The sequence below is a fragment of the Ornithorhynchus anatinus genome, chromosome 2 (assembly GCF_004115215.2).
Source record: "Ornithorhynchus anatinus isolate Pmale09 chromosome 2, mOrnAna1.pri.v4, whole genome shotgun sequence".
Lineage (NCBI taxonomy): Eukaryota > Metazoa > Chordata > Mammalia > Monotremata > Ornithorhynchidae > Ornithorhynchus > Ornithorhynchus anatinus.
This window is the reverse complement of record NC_041729.1, coordinates 139,733,681-139,745,808: the sequence shown is the minus strand read 5'-3', so window position 1 is coordinate 139,745,808 and position 12,128 is coordinate 139,733,681. Positions and strand designations below refer to the sequence as shown.

General features: G+C 48.9%; 1 protein-coding gene across 6 annotated transcripts in view; it reads left to right on the top strand.

Annotated features, from left to right (window-relative positions):
• STIM1 (stromal interaction molecule 1) overlaps nucleotides 1–12,128 on the top strand; it is a 182,033-nt gene that overhangs the window by 132,669 nt on the left and 37,236 nt on the right. For all 6 annotated transcript variants that reach the window (XM_029055854.2, XM_029055873.2, XM_029055860.1 and 3 more), the window contains exons 4-5: nucleotides 7,121–7,232; nucleotides 8,053–8,168. In XM_029055854.2, the coding sequence (XP_028911687.1) occupies nucleotides 7,121–7,232; nucleotides 8,053–8,168 (228 nt within the window). The remainder of the gene's footprint in view (nucleotides 1–7,120; nucleotides 7,233–8,052; nucleotides 8,169–12,128) is intronic.

Here is a 12,128-nt window from a genome sequence, read left to right as displayed (position 1 = left end):
TTGGGCCGGGTCGGGGGCAGCCCGGCGACCAGTGGGGTTAGACTGCCAGAGGAAGTGCCGTCTGCTCCCCAGCTGGCCCACGTGCCTGACTGCATGTTGGATCAGGCCCAGCTGGTCTCAAGCTGCCCTCTGCCGTGGGCGAAGGCCACTGGACATGGGCACATGCCAAGTCTGGCAGGCAGTAGGGTTGCCACTGTGTGTCTCCAGAGGCCTCGGAGGCAACCAATCAATATTTATTGAGCACTTACTGAGTGCAGAACATTGTACTATGTGCTTGCCAGAGTACAGTGCAACTTGGAAGACATGTTCCCTGCCCACAAGGAGCTAACAGTCTAGAGGGGGAGATAGGCGTTAATGTAAATAAATAAATTAAGGATCTGAACTTAAGTCTTGTGGGGCTAAGGGTATGGTGATTAGCCAAGTGCTTAAGGAGTACAGATTCAAGTGCATAGGCGATGCAGAAGGGGAAGGGACTAGGGGAAAAGATTGCTTAATTGGAGTAGACGCTTTGGAAGAGATGCGATTTTAGTAAGGCTTTGAAGGTGGGGAGAGTGGTGGTCTGGTGTATGTGGAGGGGGAGGGAGTTCCAGGCTAGGGGGAAAACGTGGGCGAGAGGTTGGCAGTGAGATCAGATTGAGGCAGGGTAAATTGCAATAAAGGATTGAAGTGTGTGGACAGGGCTGTAGTACGGGATTAACGAAGTAAGATAGAAAGGGGTGAGCTGATTGAGTGCCTTAAAGCCAACAGTAAGGATTTTCTGTTTGATGTAGAGGTCGTTGAACAATCACTGGAGGTTCTTGAGGAGTGGAGAGATGTGGACTGAATCGTTTTTTAGAAAAATGATCTGGGCAGCAGAATGAAGTATGGCCTGGAGTTAGGAGAGACAGGAAGCAGGGTGGTCAGTGAGGAGGCAGATGCAGTCTCCAGGGTGGGTTAGGAGAAGTGCTTGGGTCAGCAAAGGAGCAGTTCAGATGGAGGGGAAAGGGCAGATTCTGGAGATCCTAGAGATGCTGTGAGTATGGGAGTTGAATGAGGGAGATGGGTTGAGTATAATGCCAGTGTTTGGGTTTATGAAATGGTGATGTTGTCTAAAGTAATGGGAAAAATAAGCAGGACAGGGTTTGGATAGGAAACTTTGGAATTCCATTTCGAATACATTAAATTGGAGGTGTTGGCAGGAGAATGATGTCCTTAGCGATGTCCTGAGGGCAGGAGGAAATGCTAGACTGCAGAGGAGAGAAGTCAGCGTTGGAGAGGTCAATTTGGGAATCATCCGCGTAGAGAAGGTAGTTGAAACTGGGCAATAGCAAGGTTGAGGAGGGGGTCTTCTTTCATTCCTTCCCCCTCTTGCCCCCAAGATTCAGATGCCTTTAGGTGTATAGTTGTGGTGGGGACAGGTGCAAACCCTCTGAGTCAAGCCCAGTGGGCAGCAGGGTCGCTGGGTAAATCTGCATTGAGAAGATGCCCCAGGCAGTTGGTTCCTGCACCTCAAGGAGGGTGACACCCCAATTCATGTTCAAGTGGTGTAAGCACCAGGCTGACTGAGAGGGATTATCACTTGCTCCTCACACCCAGGCTCTGTACACAGCATAGTCTGGTCTCAGGAGGAAAAAGAATCTCCTTGAATAATTTCTTGCCTCAGGCCTTCCTAGCCTCCCAAGCCTCTTCCCCTCTGAGAGGGTGCTGGTCGTGGCCATCCCTTTGGCTAGGAGACACCTGAACTCAGGCTCTCTCAAGAAGCGGACCAGGTCCTGGGTCAGTCAGAGCTCTGGGGGGGTGGGCCTGCCCCCCTCGCCCACCTCCTGCCCATCGGTCTTCTCCAGGCATGGACTCAAGGTTCCCCAGACACCATAGTGGGAGGAGGAGATGAACTTTGTTGCTTTGGGAATCCTGAACAACTAGGTTTCCCAAACCATTCCTCTCCCCTTCCCCTCCCCTATCTTCCTTCACCAAAAAGACTCTGCTCCACCCACCCTGCTCCACCCGCCCTTCTCCCATCCCACCACCACGGTTCTGCCTGGGCCTGCCACATAACTGCCTCCTTTGTCCTCCCTGTAACTGCCTCTTCCTCTCAGCCTGCCCTTTTGAAACTGTGGGCCACTCCCTCCTCCTTGAAACATTTTCAGGCCTTGGTTTCACTGACCCAGGACCGACTCAGTTCTTCTTCCTCTCTGACCTCTCCTTCAGTCTGTCGTTGGCTCCTCTTCCACCTCTAGTCCCCCAACTGTTTGTTCCAGGTCCTCCCCTCTTCTTGCTCTCTTGGGGAGCTCACATGATGTCAGCTTCATCTTCCAAGCCAAAAATTCTCAAGTCTACCTCTTCCTTTCCGGACCGCTCACCTGTCAGTCAGTCAGTAGTATTCATTAAGCACTTACTGTGTGCATTGTGCCCTTGGTAGAGTATGACAGACACATTCCCTGCCCACAATATGCACTAAATCTACCACCCCACATTTTCCTCCTGCCTCTTGGACACCTCACATTGGGCATGCCTTCACAACTTCCCTCCTAAATAACAGTAATAATAATTGTAGTATTTGTTATGCGCTTACTATGTACCAGGCACAGTATTAAGCACTGGGGTGGATACAAGCAAATTGGGTTGGACACAGTCCTGTCCTGCATTCATTCATTCAATAGTATTTATTGAGGGCTTACTATGTGCAGAGTACTGTACTAAGCGCTTGAAATGTACAATTCGGCAACTGAGACAATCTCTGCCCAATGACGGGCTCACAGTCTAATCATGAGGCTCACAGTCTTAATCCCTATTTTACAGATGAGGTAACTGAGGCACAGAGAAGTGAAGTGACTTGCGCAAGGCCACATAGACAAGTGGCGGAGCCAGGATTAGAACCCATCACCTTCTGACTCCCAGGCCTGTGCTCTATCAGCTATGCCATGCTGCTTAACCCACTCTCTGCCTAACTTTCCCATCTCTGTCAACAATACCATCACCACTCTCCTTGTCCCAGAAACCCATAACCTTGACGTCATCTCCGTCTCTTGATAGTACTGATAATATTTATCGAGTGCGATATGCTGTATTAAATGCTTGGGAAGTCTGAAGTTTACATAAGGATCTTACACTCATTTCCTCATCAAGCAGAAACTCCTCGGCTCTCAGGCGCTCAATCAGTTCACCCCTTACCTTCAGCCCTCTTCCACTACAATCCAGCCTGCACACTCGACTCCTCTAACACCAACTTCCTCTCTATACTTCCATCTTGTCTCTGTCACCATTGACCCCTTGCTAATGCCTTCCCCACTGCCTGGAACTCCCTTCCTCTTCTTATCATTCATTCATTCAGTTGTTTTTATTAAGCGCTTACTGTATGCAGAGCACTGTACTAAGCGCTTGGGAGAGTGCAATACAATACTAAGACACATTCCTTGCTCACAACAAGCTCCAATAGATCACCCTTTCCTTGCCTTCAAAGCCCTAATTCAGTCATATCTCCTCCAGGAAGCTTTCCGTGACTAATCTCTCATCTTTCCACCCTGTTCTTCCTCCCTTCTGCGTCATCCTTGCACTTAAATCTGTACCCACTAAGTACTCATGCCCACCCCCACAGCACTTATGCCCAAACCAGGACATAAGTGATACTCTGTTGCTTCCTCTACCCATAATTTATTTTACTTTCTTTCTCCCTTTGTGAGATTTTAAGCTCCTTAGGGTAGGAATCCCATCCACTTACTGTCTTATACTCTCCCAAGTGTTTAGTATGGTGCCCTGCATACAATAATACCTTTCTTTGATCGATTGATTAATTACAGCCTAACAGGAGACAACATAAACATATATACAAGTAGAGTAGTCAGTGTAAACAATTGAAGATACAACTGAATAAACATAATTACAAAAGCACTGAGGATGGATATAAATACATTTCTAAATGCTTGTTGTCACTGTCTTTTTGCTCTCACAGTCAGTTTAAAAACTTGTCCATTCTTACTCCACAACATTTCCTCAGATCCGCCCCTTCCTCTTCCTCAAGCCTCTACCACCCTAGTCCAAGCTCTTGTCGTACAATCATTAGACTACAGAATCAATCAATCCATCAATCAGTAGTATTTATAACCATCATCACCCATGGTATTTTTGGCCAATTTGTGCAGAGCACAAATTGCTTTGTGCCTGGGTGAGCATCAGTCTCCTCTCTGCTCTTCCTGCCACCATCGTCTTCAGTCTGAACTAAACGCTGCTGCATGGTTCATCTTCTTGAAACTCCACTGGACACGCACTTCTCAACAGCCCAGAAACTCCCCCCAAGGCACCCCACCTCCCTTCACATCAAGCACAGATTCCACAGTTGGCTTCAATGCCCTTTGTCTGTTTTTCCAGGTGGGCTGTTTTCAGTTAAATAAAAAAACCCCAGCTTGCACCTTTCACTCCACCCTACCTTACTTTCTAACTGCATTTTGCTCTTGACCCATATTCATGCTTTTCTCCAACCTGAGGGCTCCTCCCTACCTCCTTCAAACAGTCCAGACCACAGTTCTCCCCATCTTCAAACACCTCCTAAAACCCCACCTCAAACCCCACCTCCTCTAAGCATATCAACCCTAATTTATTCCCAGCACTCTAGTCATGTCAGTTCAACAGCCAGTCTCAGATTGTGTGTATTTTTATTTCCATGTTCAGCACTTACAAAAGTATGAATATTTGTTTCTTCAAGTGTTCAGCTCTTTCACGTTGACATAGCTGCTGGGCAATGACCCATTAGAGCCTGTTCTTCTTCCCAATATTGGAAAGTGATTTTTGTCAGTCTGTCTCTCCCAGGTAATTGTAAGCAACATGATGCTAGGGAGCTGGGGTTGGTGTGAGAATGACTGTCCCTGGAACGCAGATCCAACTGGGCCCGACTCATCTCCGAGCCATCACGCATGCCTCAGGTATACCCCAGGCATGCCCTCAAGGCTCTGTCTCCTGAACCCACTCTGGGACGAGCCCCCTAGGACCTGCATGCTCTCTTTGCTATCCATGCTGGCCCAGGTGTGGATCTCACTTGGGCACTCCAGTGGCATATGACAGTATGCCACGGGGCCAGATCGTTCTCCAGCAAGAGAAGAAGTCCAGGCCTGAGCTCTTTCCATTAGGCAACACTACTTCCCTTATTATTATTAGTAGTAGTAAAAATGATAATAATATAATCGTGGTATTTGTTAAGCACTTCCTATGTGCCAGACACTGTACTGAGTGCTAGAGTAGATACAATATAATCGGGTTGGACACAGTCCCTGTCCCATATGGGGCTCACAGTCTTAATCTCCATTTTACAGATAAGGAAACTGAGGCATGGGGAAGTTAAGTGACTTGTCTAAAGTCACACAGCAGACAAGTGGTCAATTTGGGAATAGAATCCAGGTTCTCTGACTCCCAGGCCCACGTATTATGCACCCTCCATCCTTGGAGAGCTTGAAAAACACATAGGAGCTTAGCCTATCTAGTGCAGCCAAGCTTAATCCCAACTGAAGACAAAAGATGAGAAGCAGCATGACATAGTGATTAGAGCATGGACCTGGGAGTCAGACGTTCATGGGTTCTAATCCTTGCTCTTCCACTTGTCTACTATGTGATCTTGGCCAAGTCACTTCACTTTTCTGGGCCTCATTACCTCATTTGTAAAATGGTGATTGAGACTGAGCCCCACATGGAACAGGTATTATGTCCAACCCGATTTGCTTGTGTCCACCCCAGCACCTAATGTAATGCCTGGGACATAGTAAGCACTTAACAGATACCATCATCATTATTATTATTATTTTCCTGAGTTGGAAGCTGAGGGGATAGAGGGGCACCTTCCATGCTCCCACTTCGATCAATGCTCTCACCCAAATTTTGAGTATTTTCGTTGCTTCTGTGTCCTCTTAGAGATGTCCAATTGGCATTGGTGGTGTGGGGCTTGGGAAGAGGGAGCAGGGCTGGCTGTAGGCTCCGGGTCAGCTGGTGGGGGGGGTGGGGGCCGTCGGGAGTCGTGAAATACGGCTGGGATCCGTCAGCTGGCAGACAGCTATCGAGGGGCTCCTTTCTCAGGAGAGGTGCTGCCTGCAGGTACCCCAGGTTGGATCCTCCACATCTCCTTTCCCTCAGGTAAGAAGCTCCTTCAGGAGGCAGGGAGGGGATAAAAAGAAGCAGAGAGCCTGGGCCTGGAAGTCAGAAGCCCTGGGTTCTAATGCCAGCTGTGCCACTACCCTGCTGTATGACCTATACTTTTCTGTGTCTCAGTTCACTCATCTGCAAAATGGGGATTGAATACCTGTTCTCTCCTCTTACTTAGACTGTGAGCCTCATGTGGCAGGATTATGTTGTATAATAATAATTATTATTATTATTATGGTATTTTTTAAGCACTTACTATATGCCAGGCACTGTACTAAGGTTGGGGGATGCAAGCAAATTGTGTTGGACATAGTCCCTGTCCCGTGTGGGGCTCACCGTCTCCATCCCCATTTTGCAGATGAGGTACCTGAGACCCAAAGAAATGAAGTGACTTGCCCAAGATCACAGAGTAGACAGTGACGGAGCCAGAATTAAAACCCATGACCATCTGCCTCCCAGGCCCGTGCTCCATCCCTTATGCCATGCTGCTTCTTGTATCTACCCCACCACTTAGTACAATGCTTAGCACATACTAAGCACTTAACAAGTACCAGCTTAACAGATCTTTTAGACTGTGAGCCCGTTGTTGGGCAGGGATTGTCTCTATATGTTGCCGAATTGTACATTCCGAGCATTTAGTTCAGTGCTCTGCACACAGTAAGTGCTCAATAAATACGATTGAATAAGTAAATACCACTATTATTATGATATGTTGATTATAATGGTTATTATTATTAGATCGGCCATGAGCTCCTTCTGGGTCTGCTGAAACTGGCGGCTGGTGTTATCCATGTTCCCCAGCCCCCTGCCGCTGCCCTCTCCCCTTTTCCAGCCTGGGAATCTTCCCCTGGGGCACAATCACGATCCAGCAGCAGGGAAGGGGTCCTTCCCACCAAAAGACGCAGCTATTCCTCTACTGCCGAGCGGAGGTGACCCCCATTTCTGTGTCTCAGGGTGCTGGGAGTGGAAAGCAGAGGGTGTCTCATTAACACAAAGCATTTCTTGCTCCTCCCCATAGTGTACAACTGGACTGTGGATGAGGTGGTGCAGTGGCTCATCAGCTATGTGGAACTGCCCCAGTATGAAGAGACCTTCAGGAAGCTGCAGCTGAGTGGACACGCCATGCCCAGGTCAGTTCCGGGGGCTTCCGGCCCTACCCTTCGGGACAGCCAGGAGGAGGCCGCAGCGGCATCGGGGCTCTGGGGTTCGACTCCGACTCTGAGGTTCGTCTCCCTGCTCCTTGGAGGAGAGGCTGAAAGTACTGGACGGTCTGCCAGAAGCTGCCTGGACTGGAAAAATTCCACCTCTGCTACTGACCTGCCTGCTGACTGTGGCCAAATTGCCTAAGCCCTTGTGGCCTAATTTCCTCAACTAGAAAGTGGGGGATGATAAACCCTGCCCCCTCTAACCTCAATGATATGAGGAAGGTCTGGGGCCATAAAAAGCTCTCTAGAAATAATGGAAATAATAATGATATTTTCCTGTCTTTATTGTTGGTTAGGGTCACTGCAGGGGGCCACCATTCATTCATTCATTGTATTTATTGAGTCCTTACTGTGTGCAGAGCATTGTACTAAGTGCTTGGGAGAGTACAGTACAACAATAAACAGTCACATTCCCTGCCCACAACAAGCTGACAGTCTAGCGAGGGGGATACGGACATGAGTATAAATAAATAAAATTACAGATCCGAGAACGAACCATAGACATGGGTAGAAGACCCGCTGCAGCTCTCAGTCCAGTGGTATTGACCATTTCCCATCTGTTGTCCTACCAAAGTGGCTCACCGTTGTAATAGAAGGAGGGCAAGGAGCAGGCCCTGCTGGCGACAAACCTTTGTGGTGAACTTGGCTGGCTCCTCGGAAGGCTGATCAGACCCTACTGCTAGGGGTCTAGCTGGGCAGACCCCTGGATGGCCAGGGACTGACCGGGCGCCCTTTCTCCCGGCAGACTGGCAATAACTAACGCCACCATGACGGGAACCATTCTGAAGATGACCGATCGGAGCCACAGACAGAAACTGCAGCTGAAGGCCCTGGACACGGTGCTCTTTGGACCCCCGCTCCGTGAGTACCGCCATCAGGCTGTGGGCCAGGGTGGTGAGAGGGTTTTCCTGGTTACAAGTCCCAGGCTCAGGTTTTCCCAGGCCGTCGCACCCCAGGGCAAGGGTGAGGCTGTCTGAGGAGGTCCACACCCACGGGCCAGAGTCGGGGTGGGGCTAGCCGCAGGGCGATGGGTGATCCCAAATGGCATCCTGGACCAGCACGCAGTGGGCTAGGATTGGAAAACCGGGGTTTTCGCATTGGTCCAACTCCAACGGAACAAGGGCCTCTGCGGTACCTCAGTCTCCCATCAGTCAACAGGGAGTGGTAGCGTGGCTTAGTGGAAAGAGCATGGGCTTGGGAGTCAGAGGTTGTGGGTCTAATCCCGGCTCTGCCACTTGTCAGCTTTGTGACTTTGAGCAAGTCACTCAACTTTGTCCTTTAGGTACCTCATCTGTAAAATGGGGATTAAGACTGAGCCCCACCTGGGACATCCTGATAACCTTATATCTCCCCCAGTGCTTAGAACAGTGTGTGGCACATAGCACTTAAATGCCATCATTATTATTGTTATTATTATTTTCTCTTCAGATAGTGGTGAGGGTTAAGGAGGGAAAGGGTTCATGCTGTCAGACAAAAGGGGCTAATCCAAGACCGTGGCTCTGCTGTGAGCTGCAATCTGGGAACCAGAGCGGGATGGAAGAGCCAGCCAGCAGCGCTCTGGCCCTGAATGCCCAAGGCCGTCCTGTTCACTGCCTCTGGTGGCCAGGAGGTGAGGGTGGGAAGGACTTTGTCCTGTAACCCTGGGTCCACGGACCTAAGGGCTTCAGTCTACTTGCAAGTGTGCCTTCCCCACTCTGCCTTAGCAGAGGCAGCGCTTGCCTCAGGACTTCTGCTGTTCGGCACCTCCCCTTCCATGTCAATCGCCTGTCACCTCTTCCACTTTGTATCCTCCAATATTTCCCTTCTAGCCCTCCCCATGCACTTTGTCCCTCTCGGGCTGGCCTGGTGGCACAGCTAACCAGTACCCGCCGGCAGCATCACACTGAATTGTGTGCTGCAGGTACACGGTAGCTAACAGGCTGGGGCCCAGCCCACAGTGAGCATGGATTATCCTAGGGGAGACCAGATAAATCTGTTGGTACATTCTGCCCCAAGCTCTGTTTGTACTTCACATTTTGGGAGATCTCTTTAGAGAAGGCTAATAGGGTGGATGGGGAAGGTGAGGGGGAGATTTGGGGGATAGGTAAATACAATACAGTCAAATTGGGCACATGTCAAACATGTGGGACAGGGACTGTGTCCAACCTGATAAACTTGTATCTACCCCAGCTCTTAGAACAGTGCTTGACACATAGTAAGCAGTAACAAATACTATAAAAAACAAGAAAAAAAAAAAGGAAAAGAGAAGTCCTGGCTTCCAGGATGGAGACAGCCTGCTGAATGGAGGAGGAGTGTGGCCTAGTGGATAGGGCCCGGGCCTGGGAGTCAGAAGGACCTGGGTTCCAATTCCTGTTTTGCCACTTGCTTGCTCCGTGACCTTAGACAAGTCACTTCACTTCTCCGTGCTTCAATTCCCTCACCAATAGACTCCAATGTGAGATCCATGTGGGACAGGGACTGTGCCTGATCTGTTTATTTTGTGTCTGTCCCAGGGCTTAGTACAGTACTTGGCACACAGTAAGTGTTACGATTATTATTAATGTCACAATTATTTTTAATCATTTTAAAATAGTATTTGTTAAGTGTTTACTCTGTGTCATGCACTGTTCTAAGGGCTGGGATAGATACAAGTAAATGAGGTCAGACAGTCCTGTCCCTCATGGAGCTCACAGTCCAAGTAGGCAGGAGAACAGGTACTGATTCCCCAATTTACAGTTGAGGAAACTGAGGCTCAGAGAAGTTAAGTGACTTGTACAATGTCACACTGCAGGCAAGTGGTAGAGCTGAGATTAGAACCCAGATTGCCTAATGATTGTTATTATGGTTATTATTATTATCAGTATTATCATTACTATTAATAAAAACTTGTCTGTCTGATTTCAGCTGAATGTGGACAAGCCAGGCCCCAGGTCGTGCCCTCCCCGTGTTTTTTTTAAATGGTATTTGCTAAGCACTTATATGCTAAGCACTTTACGAAACACTGGGGTATATACAAGCTCATTAAGTATGACACAGACCATGTCCCACCTGGGGCTCACAGTCTTAATCCCCATTTTACAGATGAAGTAATTTAGGCATAGAGAAGTGAAATGACTTGCCCAGGGTCACACAGCAGAAAAGTGGTAGAACTGGGATTAGAACCCAGGTCCTTCCCAGAGCCTTCCTGTCTCCATCCCATCTGGCTAAAATCTTCTGGATATGTAAATTGGCCAGGTGCAAAATAACTCCATGTGTTAGAGCAGAATAGCCTTGGGCAGGTGCCTCGCTCTCTCTTCTGGCTCCATGGGTTTCCAAGAAGCCAAGATTTGATCTTTTCGGGGAACTTCTCTGTTCAGCACAGGAAGTAGAGAGCTGCCCTGCACTCAGAATGCACTTGAGGGAGGTTTCTCCCTCCACCTCTGAGACGTGCAGCCTGCTGAGGGGCGGGTGGTGGCAGGCCAAGGGGCTGGAATGCTGTGGGACAGGCCCCCCGATAGTATGAACTAAATTAGACTCCCCACTTCACCCCACACTCCGAATATTATCACTCGGGTGAGCTGTATTTCTATTACCTTTACCTGCCCCAACAGCAGTTTCCCTTTGGGCCCAGTCCCAGGGCCTTCCCTTCTCCTCCCTTCCCCGCCGGAAGCCACAAGGTTGTTTCTGCCCCGACTGTAGCCGCTAGCAGCAACCTTGAACACCCCTGGGGTTTGGGGCTGAGCTGAGCGATTGCCGAGGTCGTTCCAAGGTTTGACGTGGTTGGGCCTTTATCTTCTCTGATTCTGTGAGGAAATTTTGTCTGTAGAGGCTATTCGGAAGCCTTTAATTCCCTAAGAGGAAGGGAAAGGCAATGAAGACAACCTTACCTTATGAATATACCACGCTTTTTCTTCTCAGAGAGCCTTTATATCAATGCTCTCATTTGCCCTCGCTCCACCCTACAAGACCAGTTTTCCCCATTTACAGATGGGGAGACCGAGTCAATCAATCAGTGGGCCTCTTGGAAAGGACACAGACCTCAGAGTCAGGAGACGTGGGTTCTCATTCTGCCTCCACCACTTGTCTGCCTTCTGACCTTGGGCAAATCACTTCACTTCTCTATGCCTCAGTTTCCTCATCTGCATAATGGAGATTCAATACCTGTTCTCCCTCCTACTTAGACTGTGAACCCTGTAATATATACCATTAATCAACTCTAAGCACTCAGCAAATACCATCAATCGAACAGGCTTGAGCTCTGACCTGGTATTGGGTGCTGACTCGTTGACTTGCTTGTGTGTTGTGCGAACCATGTTGCTTGGAATCATCAAGCTGGCTCACGTGTTCCTGACTGCCCCACTCAGGTCCTTGGCCCTGACCTACCTCAATCAGTCGATCAGGCGGATTTATTGAGCGCTTTCATAATTCTCTGAAGATAGAATCTCTATTGACAAGATTACAGTCTCAAGGGGGAGACCGCTATAAAATCATTTGCAAGTGGGAGGAAGATGGCTCAAAGAGCCTAGTGTGGCGTCAGGAGAGGGTCTTGATGTAGAGGGTGTTGAGGAACCGCTTTAGGAGAGGAAAAGCATGATGCAGCATAGCCTAGTGGACAGAGCATGAGCCTGGGCGTCAGAAGGACCTGGGTTCTAATCCCAGCTCCACCACTTGTCTTCTATATGATCTTGGGCAAGTCACTTCCCTTCTGTATGCCTCAGCTCATCTGGAAAATGGAGATTAAGACTGTGAGCCCTGTGTGGGACAGGGAATGTGATCAACCTTATTAAATATCTACCCCAGTGCTTAGTCCAGTGCCTGGCACATAGTAAGTGCTTCACAAATACCATTAAAAAAAGGACTGGG